Genomic DNA, 19,996 nt, shown 5'->3' with positions numbered 1-19,996 from the left:
GTTTGGTCATAGTTCTTTTTACCCACTGTTCATTTGCCAGTGAAACTTATGACAAATTTGATTGACAATCAGAGGTACATTATGACTTGTTTAAGCACTTTTCTAAACAGCAGTGTCATTAAGCGAGATATTTTGTGATCCTCCAGCAGGCCTGGCCAGCGGGAACCCAGCAGATCCTCATACCCTCAGCGTGGCAGCAGGTGCCTGGCATGGCCATCCACAACTCCAGCCACCAACCCGTAGTGAACCAATCGCCTCTGGAGAACCTGCTGTCTGAGAACTCGACACAGCAGACATCGAGCTGGAGGTGAGTGTTTGCAAAGAATCCCAAACCTTCATTATATGTTGGGGTGGGAATCTTCAGGCACTTCACCATCCGATTCCAAAACTATTCTTGATCTACATTTTTTTCCCCCTAATTAATTCTATTGCTGTGCAAATACATCTTTACAACTTTACATTTGAACAAAATGTGAAATTGCCGTTTCTATGCTTTTTGTTTATAGTTGGAATCTCTGTATGTCAGTACTGCCATCTTAAAAGAAGCGGCATGAATCGATGAGTCTATGGCAGCCCATAGAACCGCTTGCGGGAAAGTTGTGAAATTTGGCACACTGATAGAGGACAGACTTAACATTAGCCATAGCAAATTTGGAGTCTCTAACTCAATCTCTCTAGCGCCACCACTTGTCCAAAATTTCACTCATGTTTATGCTAATAACTTTTGAACCGTAAGACAGATAATATTTTTTCTCTGAATTCTCGGCTCATTTTTAAAGTAAATGGCAAAAAAATTGCCAACAAAGTCTGCCATCGGCAGCTATATTTACTGATGAGATCACAGTGACGGCTTTAACAAGCTGCATTCAATCAGATGTTTTGTCCTGCTCTGAAAACATAACTGACAGTGTGTACATCAATTTCATATAAATGTATTCGCAAGTGCATTTAACCGCAGCTGTAATCAAGCTTTAGGACGAACAAACACAAAGCACACATGAAAGTCTGTAAGTGCATGAGTTTTGTGCCAAACGGCATAAATGAAAGCATATCTAAAGTAAAATATGGCGAGTGGAAACACACACTGTCAAGCAATGCACACTTGTCTCACAGTTCAAATTCTGTGCAATTAAGCCCGTTGTGTTTCTTGCACGCAAATGTGAAATATGCGAAAAAAACAAGCTCAGAATCGATTCTGAAAAATTCAGAATTGTTGAAGAAAGAATTGCGATGCATTGGAGAATCGATTTTCCCCCACCCCTATAATATGTGTCAGTGTCAATATGATAGATGTTTGAATGTGCTCGATACTGACTGGTTGGTTGTTTCCTGCAGAAGCGGTCAGCACAACGGCGTTGTCCAGCAGAACCCACACATCCTTGGCGGCCTCAATTCCACTCAGTCTCTCAGTCGGGGAACATCTACGGTCACACGGTCACAGAACAAGAGGAGCAGAGTCGGTTGTGACACTGGCAGCAGGTATTGAGCCTTTTACTTTTGACGCTGAAGTATTTCAATGGTGTGTTTACTATAGTTTTTTTATATGGAATGTGTGCTTGTGATATAAAAAAAAAATTATACACTAATCTGATGCCATTTTTTGTTTTTGAGGGTGAAAAGTCTCTACATTTGTGACTGTCTTGTTTGTTTTCACAGCAGTGCTCTGGTGAGCTCTCAGTCATACAGTGCTATTCTCACTCAGCCCATCATTATCTCTGACACCCCGAGTCCTGCTGTCAGCGTCATCACCATCCACAGTGACTCTGAAGATGAGGACGAGAGGAAGTTCCACCCTGCTAGGTGAGTGAGGTCACTACCTGCTACGATCGCTGTGTTTCACATACACAACCAATAAAGGTTTAAAGGTCCCATATCGTCAAAATCAAAATTTCCTGGCTTTTTTCATGATAACTAAGGTCTAGGGGCTATCTAACTACCATATGAGTTTCAAAACAGTCAATCCACAGTAAACTGCACACAGCCTGCTTAAAGTAGCTGTTCATTTTCACGAGCTGCTGTGACTTCCGTAACGATGTGACGTCCGATCGACTCAAGTCACCGCCTTCAGTCACAAACCAACGTCCCACCCTCCTTTTGTCAAACCCCCAGACAACAACGCATCCATTCCATTGAGCAACAACAACAGGAAAACAAGTGGAGAAAACCCTGTTCAGTCGATAGATGTCAAGCTACGATCATTACACAGGCTTCAGAACAACGTGAATATAAGAGACCAGCGGCACGTCAACTTCAGCCTCTTTCACACAGCGATTCCGGTAAATACACGGATAATGTGTCCCACGATTTGTTCCGGAATTGTTTAATTTGGTTCATTCACAGTTGTTTTCCGGAATCTGTGCGTGCTTTACACACAAACCATAAAGACATGTGACGTTTGGATGTGAGATATGTAATGTGACGCGTACGTTTCACTAAACTGAAACTAACCTGAACAAACTGTGCTTCAGCGCTGATAGTGAGGAGCTGGCTCTGCCTGATGATCGCTGCTTCATTCCACTTTGCACGTAACGTTATTTTTCGTTGTGAAGAGTCGCTTGATAACGTGCATCATTACTACAACACTGCCTTTAGGTTCTGGCTTTGGTTCACACAGTTCCCGTAATTTTCCAGAATCAGCGCGCATTGTGAAAGGGGCTTTACTAAAGCAACAGTTATGTAGCTTACTGCATTCGGTGTTTGAAAAAGAAAAAACATTAATGATCATTCTGAAATATCCTGTTGAGTATCAGCAGGCTAGGTTCTCTCTAATATGGCTCTGGGCTCGGCTAAAGCATACATGACCGTAGTTACCTGTGATTGGCCTGGTTGTGCGTCACTCAGAAAACAACAGGCCAATCAGAAGAGAGGCTCATGAATATTAATTAGATGGGCCAAAATCGACCTGTTTTTGACAGAGCTCCTAAAAAAGGAGCTGTAAAAATATATTGAGATGGATTTTGGCACTTATACCGCAAATATATATTCTTAAGGACATCAACAAATAAAATAAACCTCCAGAAATGTGTACGATATGGGACCTTTAAGATTAGTAAGAGAGAGAATTATGTGTACAGTTTAAGTCAAAAGTTATATACACTTTGACATACACACTGACAGTGGCAGAATCGCCAAAAAGGTTAATTATTTTACCAAAATAAGAGATCATACAAAATGCATGGTATTTTTTTCCAGTACTGACCTGAATAAGATATTTCACATTAAAGATGCTTACATATAGTTCACACAAGGAAATAATAGTTAAATTTATAAAAATGACCCCATTCAAAAGTTCAAAAGTCTCTTGTTTGTTCTGACAGGTAAATTTCCTGCTTCAGAAAAATCCTTTAGGTCCCACAGATTCTTTGGTTTTTCAGCATTTTTGTGTATTTGAACCCTTTCCAACAATGACTGTATGCTTTTGAGATCCATCTTTTCACACTGAGGACAACTGAGGGACTCATTTGCTCCAGAAGGAAAAACCGTGCATTAAGAGCCAGGGGTGAAAACCTTTTGAATTTGAAGATCAGGGTAAATTTAACATTTTGTCTTCTGGGAAACATGTAACTATCTTCTGTAGCTTCTAAAAGGCAGTACTAAATGGGGAAAAAAAATTATATTTTGGCAAAATAAGAAAAAAGTACACATCCTCATTCTGTTCAAAAGTTTTCACCCCAAGCTCTTAATGGATGGTTTTTCCTTCTTGAGTGTTTGAACCTTCTGTAATAGTTGCATATGAGTCCCTCAGTTGTCCTCAGTGTGAAAAGATGGATGAAGACTGGGGTAATGATGCTGAAACTTCAGCTTTGTTCAAAGCAATCAATTAAAATATATTTTTAGATATATATTAAAAAAGGTCTGTTCACAATGTAAAGTAGCTTCATATTATTTCAATAACCACACTAGGGCTGCACGATTAATCGCACGATGTTGTGAGGCGCGTTTAGTCAATGAAGTCGGTGCTTTGATTAGTAGTAAATCCCCATCACGTGCGTTCAGCTGGAGCGGCAATTAATACACAGAGATGTAAATCACTGACAAGCTACGCCAAATCACGCTCAAAATCGCATTCGATATTGACTAAACGCGCTTCACAACATCGTGCATTTAATCTTGCAGCCCTAAACCACACTGTAGTCCAAACTGAATGTTACTGATAAGAACATGGTGTTCATTTTTCCACATTTAACCAAATTTCATCCATGTGCAATTTCATAGGTTTGGCTTAAAAATCAACCTGTTTTCTTTTTTTGGCAGCTGTGCCCCCAGCCATAGGACTAATGTGATCAGCTGTCTCACCGTTCACGATTCGGACTCCTCCACCGCCAGTCCTCTGACTCCCAAACCCCAGAACGGTCACGTGGGGCTCCAGTCCTCACGCCTCTCCAAATCCTTGGCAGTGGTGGCTCCATCTGTGAAAGCACAGCCTGTGGAAAGCTCAATATCAGCCAAAATCCCAATGGCTTTAGGCAAGTATTAGCTGTGGTCCCATTTTTTTTTAGGGGTTCAAGCACGTAGCATTGAAAGCCTTTTGTAATTGTTTTAATGGTCACAGATCAGCGATCTCCACGTAAAACTGATCTTGCAGACCAAACCGTAAGTTGTAGATACTTGAAACTTGAAGGTTACGTTGTCGGTGGTGTGAGTATTACCATCCCAAGACTCGCCCCAATCAGCCTGAAATTTTCTGGTATTTTGGATTTTTTTGCAAAACCTGCTTTTGCGAACTAGTCCTAGGTTTTTCGGCCGATCGGAACCAAACCAGAAGTGCAGAAACATTAAAATTATCAAAAATAAAAGTCAAAATTTGATTCACCATTGCAAAGGGACACTAAACATTCTAAAGGGTTTTAGTAAAATGCCTATATTCCTGAACCGAATGAGATATCTTTTCCAAACTCAAAACACTTATGTAAAAGCTCAATCTGAAGTCTCATAACAAATATCATTGGGCTTGGCCACTTGGTGGCGCTATAAAAGAGGAAAAACATAAAAAATGGCTATAACTGCACAACCTTTTGTCCTGCTAACAAACATGAAAATCGCTGTACACGGTCTTGGTCCAAAGTGCCACAAGTGTCTACAAGGACAAAAAAAAAAAAACATTGCCGCCATTGGTTGACAAATTTTGAGCACCTGTCAGACAGGATTAACAGAGGCCAATTAGAACAAAACTTGGTGGCCCCAAAGGTCTGAGAGAAATTTGAAAGAAATCGGTCACTGGGGGGTGATATCGCAGAACCACTGCTGTCAATCAAATTGTTTGTTAAATGATTGAGAAGATGGTAAAAACTACTTTTGTGAACTAGTCCTAGATTTTTCACTCAACCTGGAAAAAACACTGCAGTATAATGCTCTGGACTGTCTAGGAGTTGAAATTTACCCGTTGGGAAGCTATAACTGGGTTGTTTAGAAAAAAGGGCCTCTCCAAATTTACCCCAAATCCTGTAAAGCCTAAAGGAAAACTCAAAACTTCACAAACCTGGTGAGCACATGCGACAGGTGATTCTAAACAAGCATGTGGTGTTTTAAGAAGATCAGACCACAGCTGGCGCTGTAACAGTCATGAATGTTACAAAAATATATTTTTGTTAAATTCCCTGTATTTGCAAAAAAAAAAAAAGGCTTGCTACAAAATGTCTTAAGGTGAGACACTGCAGATGAATAAGGTAAAAAATGTACTAATAGTTATTACCTTACCCAGTTGATTGATTACATTTATAGTTGCAAGCATTTTTTGTATTACAAGTTTTGTAAAATGTTCAGTTTAAATATGCAAATGAAATATGTGCTAATTTGCATACATTTCTAGTACAAAAATCTAAACACTGGATGAAGTCGGTTTTAAAATTCTTGTTTAAATTTTTTGATGGATTTGAGTCAAATGTTTTTACAGAGGGGATTTTGGGTATCTCATTTTGTGGCTCCATAATTCAGAATAAACTTAGAACAGACAAAAAACAATATTTATTATTATTATTATTTTTTTTTTATTTATTTATTTTACTTTTTTTTTTTTTGATAAAATCAAGCAAATTATATATGAAGAAATCCCTCTGTAAAAACCTTATAACCTTAAGAATATAGACAGGAATAAAATGTCAAGTTTGGTGTGTGTAAGTGCTACTGAAGTGGAGATTTATGGCTCAGTGTAGGAGAAAAAACTCAATGGCCTTTAAAAACATGCACTGTAATTGAAATCTATTGACACAAATAGATAAAGTGCTATAAAATAAACACTTAACAGTGTCTTTTGGGTGTTTTCTTTCTACCAGTCTGAAAAAACACTATGAAAAACCAAAAAGGCCTAAATCTCAAAATTGACAGGTGCATGAAAAAACAGTGTTTAAAGTGCTTGAACCCCGGTAATCACTACTTGCAACTCTATTATTCACTACAGGCTGTTGAACAGTTCAAGAATGCATCATTAAAAATGCCTTCGCCACATTTGTTTCAGGTCTCCCACAGAATTACTACATGAAGCCTAAGAGAGCCATCGCCTCAAGACAGCCGAGCAGCTCGGGAGAGAGCGTCATTGACCATCACCAGGAGCCCAGCAGATCTCAACCACTTAACCTCAGTCAGGTGAGAGCTTCCTTCGAGCCTCAGCGCCGCTCGTCGAAAATGAAGAATGTGTGGTTTAGTGTTGCTTTCGTCAACGAAAAGTGACTAAATATCGTCATCAACAAACCTTTATCACGTGACTAAAACGAGACGAAACGAAATGTTATAATGTTAGATTGATGTGCGCATGCCAAGCATTCAAACACCTTGTTTCTCTTTGTTAAACTTGAATGTATTCTTTTTTTTCTGGCATTGTCATGTGATGCTATTTTATTTATTTTATTTAAATTTAGTGTGTGTACTTCTAACATTAGGTAGGTAAAATAAATGTTGTAAATTCAAATTAGTGCATCTTCCATGTCTGGAATGGATGTATTCTTGAGCCTATAAGGTAACAATAATATAAGATAATCTTGTTTGAAATGGGTTTTGCTCAAAGAAAACTTTGGTTTTGTCTATACCACTAGGTACTTAACCTATATTGACTGGGTTAAATAAAATTGCATTACTAAAAGTAGACTAAATGTCATCAGATTTCGTTGACTAAAACTAGACAAAAATCGTCATCAGATTTCGTCGACTAAAACTAGACGATAATAGTCATCAGATTTCGTCGACTAATACTAGACAAAAATGTCATCAATTTCGTCGACTAAAACTAGACAAAAATAGTCATCAGATTTCGACAACTAAAAATAGACGATAATAGTCATCAGATTTCGTCGACTAAAACTAGACAAAAATGGTCATCAGATTTAGTTGACTAAAACTAGACAAAAATAGTCATCAGATTTCGTCAACTATAACTAGACAAAAATGTCATCAGATTTCGTCGACTAAAACTAGACAAATGTCATCAGATTTTGTCGACTAAAACTAGACAAAAATGTCATCAGATTTCGTCGACTAAAACTAGACAAAAATGTCATCAGATTTCGTTGACTAAAACTAGACAAAAATAGTCATCAGATTTTGTCGACTAAAACTAGACAAAAATAGTCATCAGATTTTCGTCGACTAAAACTAGACAAAAATAGTCATCAGATTTCGACAACTAAAACTAGACAAAAATAGTCATCAGATTTTGTCGACTAAAACTAGACAAAAATAGTCATCAGATTTTCGTCGACTAAAACTAGACAAAAATATTCATCAGATTTCGTCGACTAAAACTAGACAAAAATAGTCATCAGATTTCGTCGACTAAAACTAGACAAAAATGTCATCAGATTTCGTCGACTAAAACTAGACAAAAATGTCATCAGATTTCGTCGACTAAAACTAGACAAAAATGGTCATCAGATTTAGTTGACTAAAACTAGACAAAAATAGTCATCAGATTTCGTCAACTATAACTAGACAAAAATGTCATCAGATTTCGTCGACTAAAACTAGACAAATGTCATCAGATTTCGTCGACTAAAACTAGACAAATGTCATCAGATTTTGTCGACTAAAACTAGACAAAAATGTCATCAGATTTCGTCGACTAAAACTAGACAAAAATAGTCATCAGATTTTGTCGACTAAAACTAGACAAAAATAGTCATCAGATTTTCGTCGACTAAAACTAGACAAAAATAGTCATCAGATTTCGTCGACTAAAACTAGACAAATAGTCATCAGATTTTGTCGACTAAAACTAGACAAATAGTCATCAGATTTCGTCGACTAAAACTAGACAAAAATGTCATCAGATTTCGTCGACTAAAACTAGAGAAAAATAGTCATCAGATTTCGTCGACTAAAACTAGACGAAAATAGTCATCAGATTTTGTCGACTAAAACTAGACAAATAGTCATCAGATTTCGTCGACTAAAACTAGACAAAAATGTCATCAGATTTCGTCGACTAAAACTAGAGAAAAATAGTCATCAGATTTCGTCGACTAAAACTAGACGAAAATAGTCATCAGATTTCGTCGACTAAAACTAGACGAAAATAGTCATCAGATTTCGTCGACTAAAACTAGACAAAAATAGTCATCAGATTTCGTCGACTAAAACTAGAGAAAAATAGTCATCAGATTTCGTCGACTAAAACTAGACGAAAATAGTCATCAGATTTAGTCGACTAAAACTAGACGAAAATAGTCATGGGTAATTCTGACAATAATAAGACTAAAATGCTCAAACTTTTAGTCAACTAAAACTTGACTAGACTATAAAGAGTATGAACGTAACTAAAACAAATAAAAACAAATTGGCAGGTTCACACGAAGACTAGACTAAAACTAAAATTGAAATCGGCCGCCAAAAACAACACTAGTGTGGTTCTGATTTTCTGTTTCTTTCTTCCAGACCACTGTCTCCTCGTCCCAAGAACCGTCCGGTGGCTCGTCCTCCCTGCGCCGTCAGCACACGTACCCACCCGCCTCCTCTCATTACTGTCTCCAGGAGGCACCGTCGTTCACCAGCACCCCCAGTCTGTACACCTACCCCACCCCCGTGTCCCACATGGAGCACCTGCTTGTGCAAGGCTCCTCCCCCTCCGTGCACGTCCCGCCCACTAGTCACTATGCAGCCAGTCTTATCCCAAAGGACTCCATCGGAGGCGTGGTCCACGGACTCTCCGCCCACTACCAGCAGCATTACCCCGCCCATCCTTACATCAGCACCAGCACCAGCACCACTCGAGGAAGCGGGGCGTACGGCGGCTACCAGCTCAGCCCGCGGAGGGTCCCCCAGTACCCCTACATATGAGACGCACAGACTGACGTCTTCAGTTTTTACGACCGACAGACCTGCCGTCGACTGCTGCAACCGGTTTTATCTGTCCTATTTATGTTTTAGAATGTTAATATCTAGAAATCTATTATGTCATTTTTGCATCTGTTTACTGAGAGGAGTCCGGTTAGGCGAGTTTATTTTCTTAGCTCAAGGAACGCTGATGTGTTTTTAATTCGTAAGCAATAGTGGAATAATGCTGACATAAAGGAACGGGGATCGTGACACGTTCAACTCGAATCCTTACACTAATCCTAATCCTTGACTTGTTTTATACTCTTTTGTTTTTAGATTCCGTGTCGTGTTTTTGTTCTTGTAGGATCTCTTGTTTTTAAGTTATGTTTGTGAAGCTGACTGATTCTCAACCACTTTACTGGAAGGTCAAAATGTGGAAAGGAAAAAAAAAAAAACGTTCTGTGCCCTGGTCGTATTGTTATATTTAAGTTAGCGCTATATGTTAGTCCTGGTAGAATCGTAGAGTGTATGTTGTGAGGAATATCAGTGGTTATAAGGAATAGCATCAACTTCCCGTCACCTTTTATTTTACTTGATTTTACTTTTTAGCTAAAATTGTTTAATCATGTCTCAATACTCTCCCTGGAGAACAGGGGCTTAAGATTTTTAACAGAAGAGCTGGGATGAAAAGCCGATGAAATGTGATGAACACGCGATTGGTTTTCTGACATGAAGTGTGGTTTGTTTGCAGCGTTTCTGAGTAGTCTGCTTTTCAAACTAGAGTACACCAAATATGTGTCTGACCCTCAGTGACGGACAGCTAAGGTGATCTTTAAAATTCTGCTCTTAATGACACTGTGACTGGCCTCTGCGGTCCTTCTTGTTCTGGTCTCACTAACATGACGTGCCTTGACATTCTCTCCAACATGTTTGGCAGTGTTTTTGAGTTCAGAGAACATTTAGCATCAACCGAGAAAGTACTGTACACATTTTGTAATGTCAAGCAACGATTGGAAAAACACCTCCGTTGTAATGCCATCAAATAAACAAACACCAATGCAGTTCTTGTGTCTTGTCTAGCATCACTCTCTGGTCCTTGTCAAACTCACTTTTTCTCTTTCCCATTTGCCTTGACAAAAAGTAATGTTGAATGCAGTAAGCTTGACTATATAATTGTATTAGCTCCACCAGAAGAAACCAATAGGATTGAAAAAGAAGAAAGACAGTCCTGTTGGTTTGGATGCTGAATTGAAACGACAAAGGAAAACACTTCAAAGGAACCATGGAAAAATACTGAACAACAAGATGAAAACTACAGTAGCTTGGAGTGGGAAAGAAATCGTTTGGTGCCATGTATGTTACATACGTATTACAAAAATAACGTTGTTTAGTGTAAATAAACTAGAAAACTCTGACATTTAATTTGCGATCTTAAACCAATTAAATAAAAGGGTCATATCAACCAAATTTTTAAAACTTCCCAGCTCATATTTTTGATTTTGCTAAAAAAAAAATTCTGACGAAAGATAGACATGTATAGTGATGAAAGCCAAAATATTAAATGTGATGGATGAATATTTACTGAGCAATCCATTTTGTATTTTGTGGAGGGGGGTCAAAATGCCTATTTTCACCTGAGATTCAGAGGCAAATTACAGGGGGTTAAAAATGACTTCAGAAAGATGGCAGCATCTTAATGTTAATTTTACAAGGAGATTGGTAAATCTGTTAGTGAAATCTGTTGACTTTAAAAATCTTTGTTGCATTATGTGCCAGTGGTGACCATTCAAAAATGGGGAAACTGCACTTTTCAAGCTTTTTCTCCAAAATTTGCATGTCTGTAGCTTAAAAAGTGTTAAAGGTATCTAAATGCCTTTTTAGATATTGGGTCTTAACAGACTTCCCTTTTGGCATCTTTATTTTTAAGGCTCTATATGATTCGGTTCCAAAGATATTTGAATCTCAATATGGCTCCAGGAATAAATCATTAAATTGTACAAATTTTCAGTGGTCAGAAACCAAATGTGAATGTGGAGAGTTCTTTTCTTTTAAAGAGCGATGTATGAAGAGCAAATAATGTTAAAACTTGTTTCCTTCTACCAAAAACAACTGCAAAGTTTGCACACCTATAACTGAAGAAGCATCAAGATCTTGTGATATAATTTTAGATTCTAGTTCTTATAAACTTTTCTTTTGGATTCTTTATTTTCAGAGCCCTACATCATTCAGGGCCAGAGATATGGGGACCTCTATATTCAGATGTTCAATATTACCCATTTTCAGTGGTTGAAAACCAAATATTGGTCACTTTGTATACAGCTGAGACTTATTGTATTTAAAGCTGAATGTGTGAAGAATAAGTGTAGTTGAAACAACACTGTGAAAACAATTGTGTAGGACATACATGTTTAGGTGTCATAAAAGTAGTAACTCAAAAAGTATTAAAGTTATCTTAATATGATTTTAGATTCTGGTTCCTAAAATACATGTGTTTTGGAATCTTAATTTTCCAGGCCCTGTGTGGTTTTATCCTAGAGATATCGAGGTCTTGCTGCAGCTTCATATTCAAATTGCTGTTTCCAACTCATTTTCAATGGTCAAAAAAAAACAAAAGTGGTTTTGTTTATCTAGTCATCTCTGTTGTCACTTTCAAATATGCAAATAATAACCCAGCATAGTGCTAATAGTATCCAAGGGGAAAAAGTTGGAAAGTGATGTTTCCTTATTTTTGAATGGTCATCATTTGCACATAATGTAACAAAGATTGCTAAAGTCAACAGATTTTACTAACAGACCTACCAATCTCTGTAAAAATAACATAAAAAAATAGAAGTCATTTTAACCCCCCTCCCTGCTGAAAAAAAAAAAAACAGCTAAAACCAGCCTAGGCTGGTTGGCTGGTCAGCAGGCTGGTTTTAGAGGGGTTTTGGCCACTTTCCCAGCCTGACTAGGCTTGGAGACCAGCTAAAACCAGCTACTTCCATCTTAAACCAGCTAAGACCAGCCAAGGCTGGTTTTAGCTGGGGGGGGGGGGGGGGGGGGGGGGTTCAGCAGGGATAGACCTGCAAACCTTGGAGAAAAAGTTAAGGCTGGGAGACCAGATAAAACCAGCTACTTCCAGCTTAAACCAGATAAGACCAGCCAACCAGCCTAAACTGGTTTTAGCTGGGGTTTTTTTCAGTAGGGATAGACCTGCAAACCTTGGAGAAAACGTTAAGGCTGGGAGACCACCAGCTAAAACCAGATACGTCCATCTTAAACCAGCTAAGACCAGCCAACCAGCCTAGGCTTGGTGTTAGCTGTTTTTTTTTTTTTTTTTTTTTTTTTTTTTTTTTTTTACCAGGGATAGACCTGCAAACCTTGGAGAAAAAGTTCAGGCTGGGAGACCACCAGCTAAAACCAGCCTTACCAGGCTGGGAGACCAGATAAAACCAGCTACTTCCAGTTTAAACCAGATAAGACCAGCCAACCAGCCTAAACTAGTTTTTGCTGTTTTTTTTTTTCAGTAGGGATAGACCTGCAAACCTTGGAGAAAACGTTAAGGCTGGGAGACCACCAGCTAAAACCAGCTACGTCCATCTTAAACCAGCTAAGACCAGCCAACCAGCCTAGGCTGGTTTTAGCTGTTTTGTTTTTTTTTTCCAGCAGGGCTATAACTTGACTCTGAATCTCAGGTGAAAATTGCCATTTTGAACTCCCTCTACAAAATAGTGGATTACTCAGTAAATATTCATCCATGACATTTAATATGTTGGCGTTCATCACTATACATCTATCTTTCTTTACAAAAATATTAGCAAAGTCAAAAATTTGAGCCGGGGACTTCTGGTTGAGTTGATACAGAATGACCCAACATGCTTTATTACTCCACCACGTGACGTGATTAACGGCAGTCTTATATTATTTATCTCCACCATATTATTGGGTAGATGTCTCTAACTTCATTTCTAGGATGTTTGGTACATTAATACAAATAGAAATGTTTGATTTTGTATTATTATTGTTTTTTTTACAAGATAGCCTACCATTGATTCTAAAAATACAATTTCTCCTTTTACGCAACTAATTGTTTTACTTGGAAAATATCACATTCATGTAAAGAAATGGGTTAAAGCTAAGCCAAATTGTAATCATTTTATTAAAACAATTAAACAATATGGCACAACTTTGAAAAATATTAGAAACAGAAAAGCTAAAAAGACCCCCTGCTGAAAAAAACAACATGCTGGTTAGGTATGTTTTGGTGCTGGGATGCTGGTTTTAGCTGGTTCAACATGACCAGCATAAACCAGCATAAACCAGCTAAAACCAGCATAAACCAGCAAAGGACCAGCATAAACCAGTAAAGGACCAGCATAAACCAGCTAAAACCAGCATAAACCAGCAAAGGACCAGCATAAACCAGCTAAAACCAGCAAAGGACCAGCATAAACCAGCAAAGGACCAGCATAAACCAGCTAAAACCAGCATCAAAACATACCTAACCAGTCTATGAAGCACTGTCACTTTAATTTGGTTAATGAAATTTAAAATTAAATACTGTTCAGTTTCTTGCAAACGATCGTTTCGTGTCTTAGGACATCAATGTATCATCACAAGCCGCAGGGTTTAATTTAGATTTGTCTGTGCATGTTTTTTTTTAACTTTCAAATGTTTGGTGCCCATTGACTGCCATTATATGACTGACAGACTGCAACGGTTTGAGTTAAAAATCTTCGTTTGTGTCTAATGAAGAAACAAAGTCACCTACATCTCGGATGCCCTGGGGGTAAGCAGATAAACATCACATTTTCATAAATTGTATTATGGAAGTTGTAGCTATCTGACATGATGTAAACATGTGATCATCCAGGCCTGTAGGTGGCGCAGATCGTCAGTGCAGCTGTCAGAGCATCCACTCTTCAGTCTGTGGGAGAGAACGGGAAGTGCGGAGTGTGTGCGTGTATTTGAGCTGAAAAATAATGACGGCTTCAAAACGCGTTCACGCTTTCTGTTTTAGTTTGACATTTGTAGTTATTGAGAGACGCGTGTGCGTTCGCTGTGTGTAAGCTCTGGACGTTTTGTCTGGAGAGGCAGAAAACGGACAGCTGTGGTTCACCTCCAGCAGCTCATCAACTGCTACTGCAAACAAAACAGCCTCTAATAATAAAGATGCACAGGATGAGCTATAAACGCAGTAAATGATCAATTTGCCGGGAATCTACCAGGTAATATGCATGTTGCGTGATCAGTCTTTTAGTGGTCTCTCTGTGGTTGATGTGGTTTTCTAGCCTGGTTTAACTAAATAATGTCTTTTTATTATAAAACGTTTTGTTATTTTATTATTGTATGTAGTCAACATGCTTTACCTTAACTGAAATAGTGTAAAACACCAGTAATTATTTTATAACTGTTATCAGTGACGTTTTTATGGCCTTACTAGTTGAAGATTGAAGAAAATTGTACTATATTCCATGACTGTATGAAATATTTATACGTTTAAAATTCATTAAAAAAATAACTAGTGAATTAAAGCAAAAATTAGTTTAACTAAATAAATACATACATACATATGGGCTTTAATGCAAAATTGATTCAAAGTCAGAGTTGGAAACGTCTTGGGGGGAAAAAAAATCCCACAAATTTTGTATGTATGCAAATTGTTTAATATCCAAGGTACACATTTCTAATAATTATGCAGTTCATACTTGTATTTTCAGAAAGTTTTGGAATATTTGTCCTTTCCCCAATTTAATAAGAAGTGTTATATTGGCCTGTTATGATTTTTCTACTTTATTAAAGTTTTAAGATGTAATTCAATAACAATTACAATTTTAACAATATTTCAAGTGTGATTTATGAGATTTGTTGTATTTTGAATCCAATTCTTCTTTGTAAAAGGCAGGAAGTTAATCATACTCATTTCAAAATTTAAGGATTTGTTAGTTTAAATCTAAATTGAACCAAATGCTATCATAACATCTTAGTTGATAATTCAGTACACTTTATTTTTGACAAAACATCCCTTGTTTTGGTCGTGACAGACATTGCAGAATTTTAACCCACATACTAAAACATACTAAAATACTAAAAATTAGCTCCTTTCTGTCACTACTGAAACAATAATAACATGTTTCGGTCATGAGTGTTTCGGTAGTGACACTTTTATGAGACATAAATCAGTAGTTTAGTTAAAATCAGTCTCAGCCAATGGACTAAACATACTTAGTAGTTTCAATAGTGACACGAAAACACATTTTTTTTTTTTTTACATGAAGTTTCATAATTTACAAAGAAAATATATATATTTTTAAACTTCAAAATAGAATTGAATTGTGGTCACATATTTACATTTGCTCAGCTTTTCATAAGCAAAATATTTTCTATTTTGAAAAAATTAGGAAAGAAAACCCAAAAATAATAAATAAAAACTCTAAAACAGGCTTTATTTTAAGCATATAATTTCTAAAATTGTGACTTGGCTGTGTTTTTGTGAGATTTGCCCTGCATTTCATGATTATCCAGATTTTTAGGGTGAAATGTGGTCATTTTAATAGAAACTGTTGCAATAGGAAGTAAAGCAGCAGTCACATTAGACATAATTTCACATATAATATATCCGAAATGTAGAAAAAATGTAATCTACTTCACTTTACTGTAATTCTTTTGCCCACAAATTTTTGCGAATGTCACCCCACTTTAAAGAAGTTTACAGATAATGTACCCTCGCCCTTGTCATCCAAGATGTTCATGTCTTTCTTTCTTCAGCCGTAAAGAAATTATGTTTTTTAAGGAAAACATTTCAGGATTTCTCTCCATATAGTGGACTCGAGAACTTCCAAAATGCAAATGATCACAGCCGGGGAATAAGGGTCTTATCCAGTGAAACAATCAGTCATTAATTTAAATGTTTTTAATTACAATTTATATACTTTTTAACCTCAAATGCTCATCTTGTCTCTCTCTGAGACTTCTGGTTCAAACCAGTTAAAAACTCGAAATTTCAAAACTTATTTCAAAATCATCCTACATCGCTGCAGAAATACCAACCCAGTGTGCAAAGTGAACATGCGAAGAAGATAAAACACCCGTTACAAAAAAGGTAAAACGGCAATGTAGGACGATTTTGAAGCTGGAGGAGAAAATGAGATGGGAGTTTTTCAACATACACTAACTGTCTTGAACCGGAAAAGTTCAGGCACAGCTAGACAAGACAAGCATTTGAGGTTAAAAAGTATATAAAAATAAAAACCAATTATTTCACTAGATAAGACCCTTCTTCCTCGGCTGGGATCGTTTAGAGCCCTTTGAAGCTGCATTTAAACTGCATTTTGGAAGTTCAAACTCAGGGCACCATAGAAGTCCATTATATGGAGAGAAATCCTGAAATGTTTTCCTCAAAAAACAATTTCCTTACGACTGAAGAAAGAAAGACATAAACATCTTGGATGACAAGAGGGTGAGTACATTATCTGTACATTTTTGTTCTTGAAGTGAGCTTCTCTTTTAACCTCCTTCTCAAAGAGAAGAAAGTAAATCAAACAGCACATGATCGAAAGCATGAATCTTATTGGTTGGCCAGTTTTGCAGTGCAATAAAAAAGAGCTAATAAAACTTCTTTAAAAAAAAATTGTGCAAATGCTCATGACGATCTGAACAGACACATTAAACAGCCATTCATTTAAAGGAACACTCCACTTTTTTTGGAAATAGGCTCATTCTCCAACTCCCCCCGAGTTAATAAGTTGATTTTTACCGTTTTGAAATCCATTCAGCCGTTCTCCTGTTCTGGCGATATCACTTTTAGCATAGCTTAGCATAGATCATTGAATCCTATTAGACCAATAGCATCGCGTTCAAAAATGACCAACGAGTTTCCATATTTGTCCTATTTAAAACTTGACTCTTCTATACTTATATCGTGTACTAAGACCGGTGGAAATGCAAAGCTGCGAGTTTCTAGGCTGATAAGATTAGGAACTACACTCCCATTCCGGCGTAATAGTCAAGGAAGTTTGCTGCCGTAATATGGCCGAAGCAGGCGGAGTATTATCAGAAATGAGTTCCCAGCTAGTTTAACATTTGCACATGTGCTGCGTGATATTACTGCTCCTGCTTCAGCCTTATTACAGCAGCAAACTTCCTTGACTATTACGCCGGAATGAGAGTGTAGTTCCTAATCTTATCAGCTTAGAAACTCGCAGCTTTGCATTTCCACCGGTCTTAGTACACGATATAACTATAGAAGAGTCAAGTTTTAAATAGGACAAATATGGAAACTCGTTGGTCATTTTTGAACGCGATGCTACTGGTCTAATAGGATTCAATGATCTATGCTAAGCTATGCTAAAAGTGATATCGCCAGAACAGGAGAACGGCTGAATGGATTTCAAATTGGTAAAAATCAACTTATTAACTCAGGGAGAGTTGGAGAATGAGCCTATTTCCAAAAAAAGTGGAGTGTTCCTTTAAATTAAAATGTTTATTGCACCTAACGGTTGCACACATCATAGCTAAGCCTACGGTTTCCTTCTGTTCCTCAGTGACACCATCATGAATTTGGTCCGTCTTGTGTGTCGTCACAAGACAGCCCTGGCACTCAGTGCCTTCTTCCTATTCGCCGTGGTCCTTGTATTCCTCGCCAAATGTACGTCCGAGACACTGAAACCAGCGGAGTCCCCAGGAGTGGCGCCGCGGGCTGAATCCCGTCAGAAGCAGCCGGCAGGACCTCCTCACGCCAAAGAGCTCTCTACTTTCCTGGTCGTTCTCATCACTACAGGCCCAAAGTACACCGAGCGCCGCAGTATCATCCGGAGCACCTGGCTGACCAAGCAGGATCCCGAAGTGCTCTATTGGTTCGTCGTCGGCACCGAGGGTTTACCCGCCGAAGACCTCCAGAACCTCGGAACCGAGCAGATCCGTCACCACGACCTCCTCTTGCTCCCTGACCTCCGGGATTCGTACGAGAACCTCACGCAGAAACTGCTTCACATGTACTCCTGGTTGGACCAAAACGTCGAGTTTAAGTTCGTTCTGAAGGCCGACGATGACACCTTCGCCCGTTTGGATCTCCTCAAAGAGGAGTTGAAGAGCAAGGAGCCTAGCCGACTCTATTGGGGCTTCTTCTCCGGCCGCGGGAGAGTTAAAACAGCTGGGAAATGGAAAGAAAGTGCCTGGGAACTGTGCGACTATTACTTACCTTACGCTCTTGGTGGAGGCTATGTCCTCTCCGCTGACCTCGTGCACTATATTCGTCTCAACGTGGGGTTTCTAAAGACCTGGCAGAGTGAGGACGTGTCTTTGGGCGCCTGGTTGGCCCCAGTGGACGTCAAGCGGGTTCACGATCCACGCTTCGACACGGAGTATAAGTCGCGCGGATGCAGCAACAAGTACCTGGTCACTCACAAGCAGAGTTTAGAGGACATGTTAGAGAAGCATCAGACACTGCAGAGAGATGGGCGTCTGTGCAAAGAGGAAGTCAAGCTGAGGCTGTCCTACATATACGACTGGAGCGTCCCGCCTTCCCAGTGTTGCCAACGCAAGGATGGCATCCCCTGACTTATATGTGACCTCATGCATTTTTCCACTTGCTATTTATTTATTTATTATCAATGTCATGTGTTGAGCCGAAACAGCATTTCTTAATTTTTTAAAAAGGCCGTTTAAATGATTAATCTGGGAGATGATGTTACAGAAAAGCTGCTTTTTTTTGAGATTGAGATACGGCGAGCCTACACTCTTAAAAATAAAGGTGCTTCACGATGCCATAGAAGAACCTTTTTTTGTCTAAATGGTTCCATAAAGAACACCTGAAGAACCTTTCTGTTTCACAGTGTGGTGAAAAAAGGTTATTCAGATTATAAAAAGGTAAAAAAGAGACTGAATGGTTCTTTGTGAAACCAAAAATGGTTTTTCTATGGCATCGCTGTGAAGGACCTTTCGAAGCATCTTTATTTTTAAGAGTGTAGGGGATTCTGACTAAAGTGATCTTTGAGATTGTATATTTCTGCTGTATTCTCTGCATACCCCTTCTGTACTTGATGTCCACCGATCGAATTCTCCATCTTATCGTTCGTTTATAATCCTGAGATGTTTAGAGTGTGTTTGTTGTAATGAATTTCCATGGATATGAAAAGGAGAAGCCAGACTAGCGGGTTATTAACAGGAAAGAAACTTGAAATGTTCATATATCTAAGTATTTCGACAAAACAGATGTTTTCCGTTGTGTTAGAGAACCTGAGATGTCTTCTATGTGAGTTTTGCTCACAAACTTGCCATCGTGCTAAACCTGTCTTGAGGGTTCGAGAACTTGGCCGCCAGGTTTGGCAGTGTTTCTAGTATTTTATGTGTTGTGACTGAGTTGTAAATAATGTACCTCAGATTTTATTAAACATTTTGTTCTGTTTTTACACCACATCAGTCCCCATGTATGATTTTGTATAATATGTGATCATACAGTGCCTTGCGAAATTATTCATACCCCTTCATTTTTTTCACACTTTATGTTGCTGCCTTATGTTAAACTACTTTAAATTACTTGTTTTCCCACATCAATCTACACTCCCTACTTCATAATGACAAAGCAAAAAATAGGTTTTTAACATTTGTGCAAATTTAATTTATTAAAAATAAAAAACTGAAAAAAGATCTCGTTGCATAAGTATTTATACCCTTTTCTGGGACACTTGAAATTTAGCTCAGGAGCATTCATATTGCTTCTAGATGTTCCTACACTTGGAGTGGAGTTAAACTGTGAGTTAAGGGTATGAATACT

At 38.2% G+C, this 19,996-nt stretch overlaps 3 protein-coding genes across 6 annotated transcripts in view; all 3 read left to right on the top strand.

Annotated features, from left to right (window-relative positions):
• hipk1b (homeodomain interacting protein kinase 1b) overlaps positions 1-10,304 on the top strand; it is a 29,769-nt gene extending 19,465 nt beyond the window's left edge. For 3 of the 4 annotated variants that reach the window (XM_073825760.1, XM_073825761.1, XM_073825759.1), the window contains 6 exons: positions 147-307; positions 1,336-1,479; positions 1,657-1,800; positions 4,255-4,466; positions 6,455-6,582; positions 8,863-10,304. In XM_073825760.1, the coding sequence (XP_073681861.1) occupies positions 147-307; positions 1,336-1,479; positions 1,657-1,800; positions 4,255-4,466; positions 6,455-6,582; positions 8,863-9,264 (1,191 nt within the window). In that variant the 3' untranslated portion in view covers positions 9,265-10,304. The remainder of the gene's footprint in view (positions 1-146; positions 308-1,335; positions 1,480-1,656; positions 1,801-4,254; positions 4,467-6,454; positions 6,583-8,862) is intronic. The other variant, XM_073825762.1, reaches the window with a different exon arrangement.
• Positions 1-19,996, top strand: part of acap3b (ArfGAP with coiled-coil, ankyrin repeat and PH domains 3b) — a 235,515-nt gene that overhangs the window by 157,682 nt on the left and 57,837 nt on the right. The gene's annotated exons all lie outside the window — the stretch shown is intronic.
• b3galt6 (UDP-Gal:betaGal beta 1,3-galactosyltransferase polypeptide 6) lies at positions 14,165-19,636 on the top strand. The gene is made up of 2 exons (XM_073826145.1): positions 14,165-14,450; positions 17,766-19,636. Exon 2 carries the CDS (start codon positions 17,776-17,778, stop codon positions 18,778-18,780), a length of 1,005 nt encoding a protein of 334 aa, XP_073682246.1. The 5' UTR covers positions 14,165-14,450; positions 17,766-17,775; the 3' UTR covers positions 18,781-19,636.

Source organism: Garra rufa, chromosome 20 (genome assembly GCF_049309525.1).
Source record: "Garra rufa chromosome 20, GarRuf1.0, whole genome shotgun sequence".
NCBI classification, from domain to species: Eukaryota; Metazoa; Chordata; class Actinopteri; order Cypriniformes; family Cyprinidae; genus Garra; species Garra rufa.
Note: the sequence above shows the minus strand (reverse complement) of the source record. Positions and strands in the feature narration are given on the sequence as shown.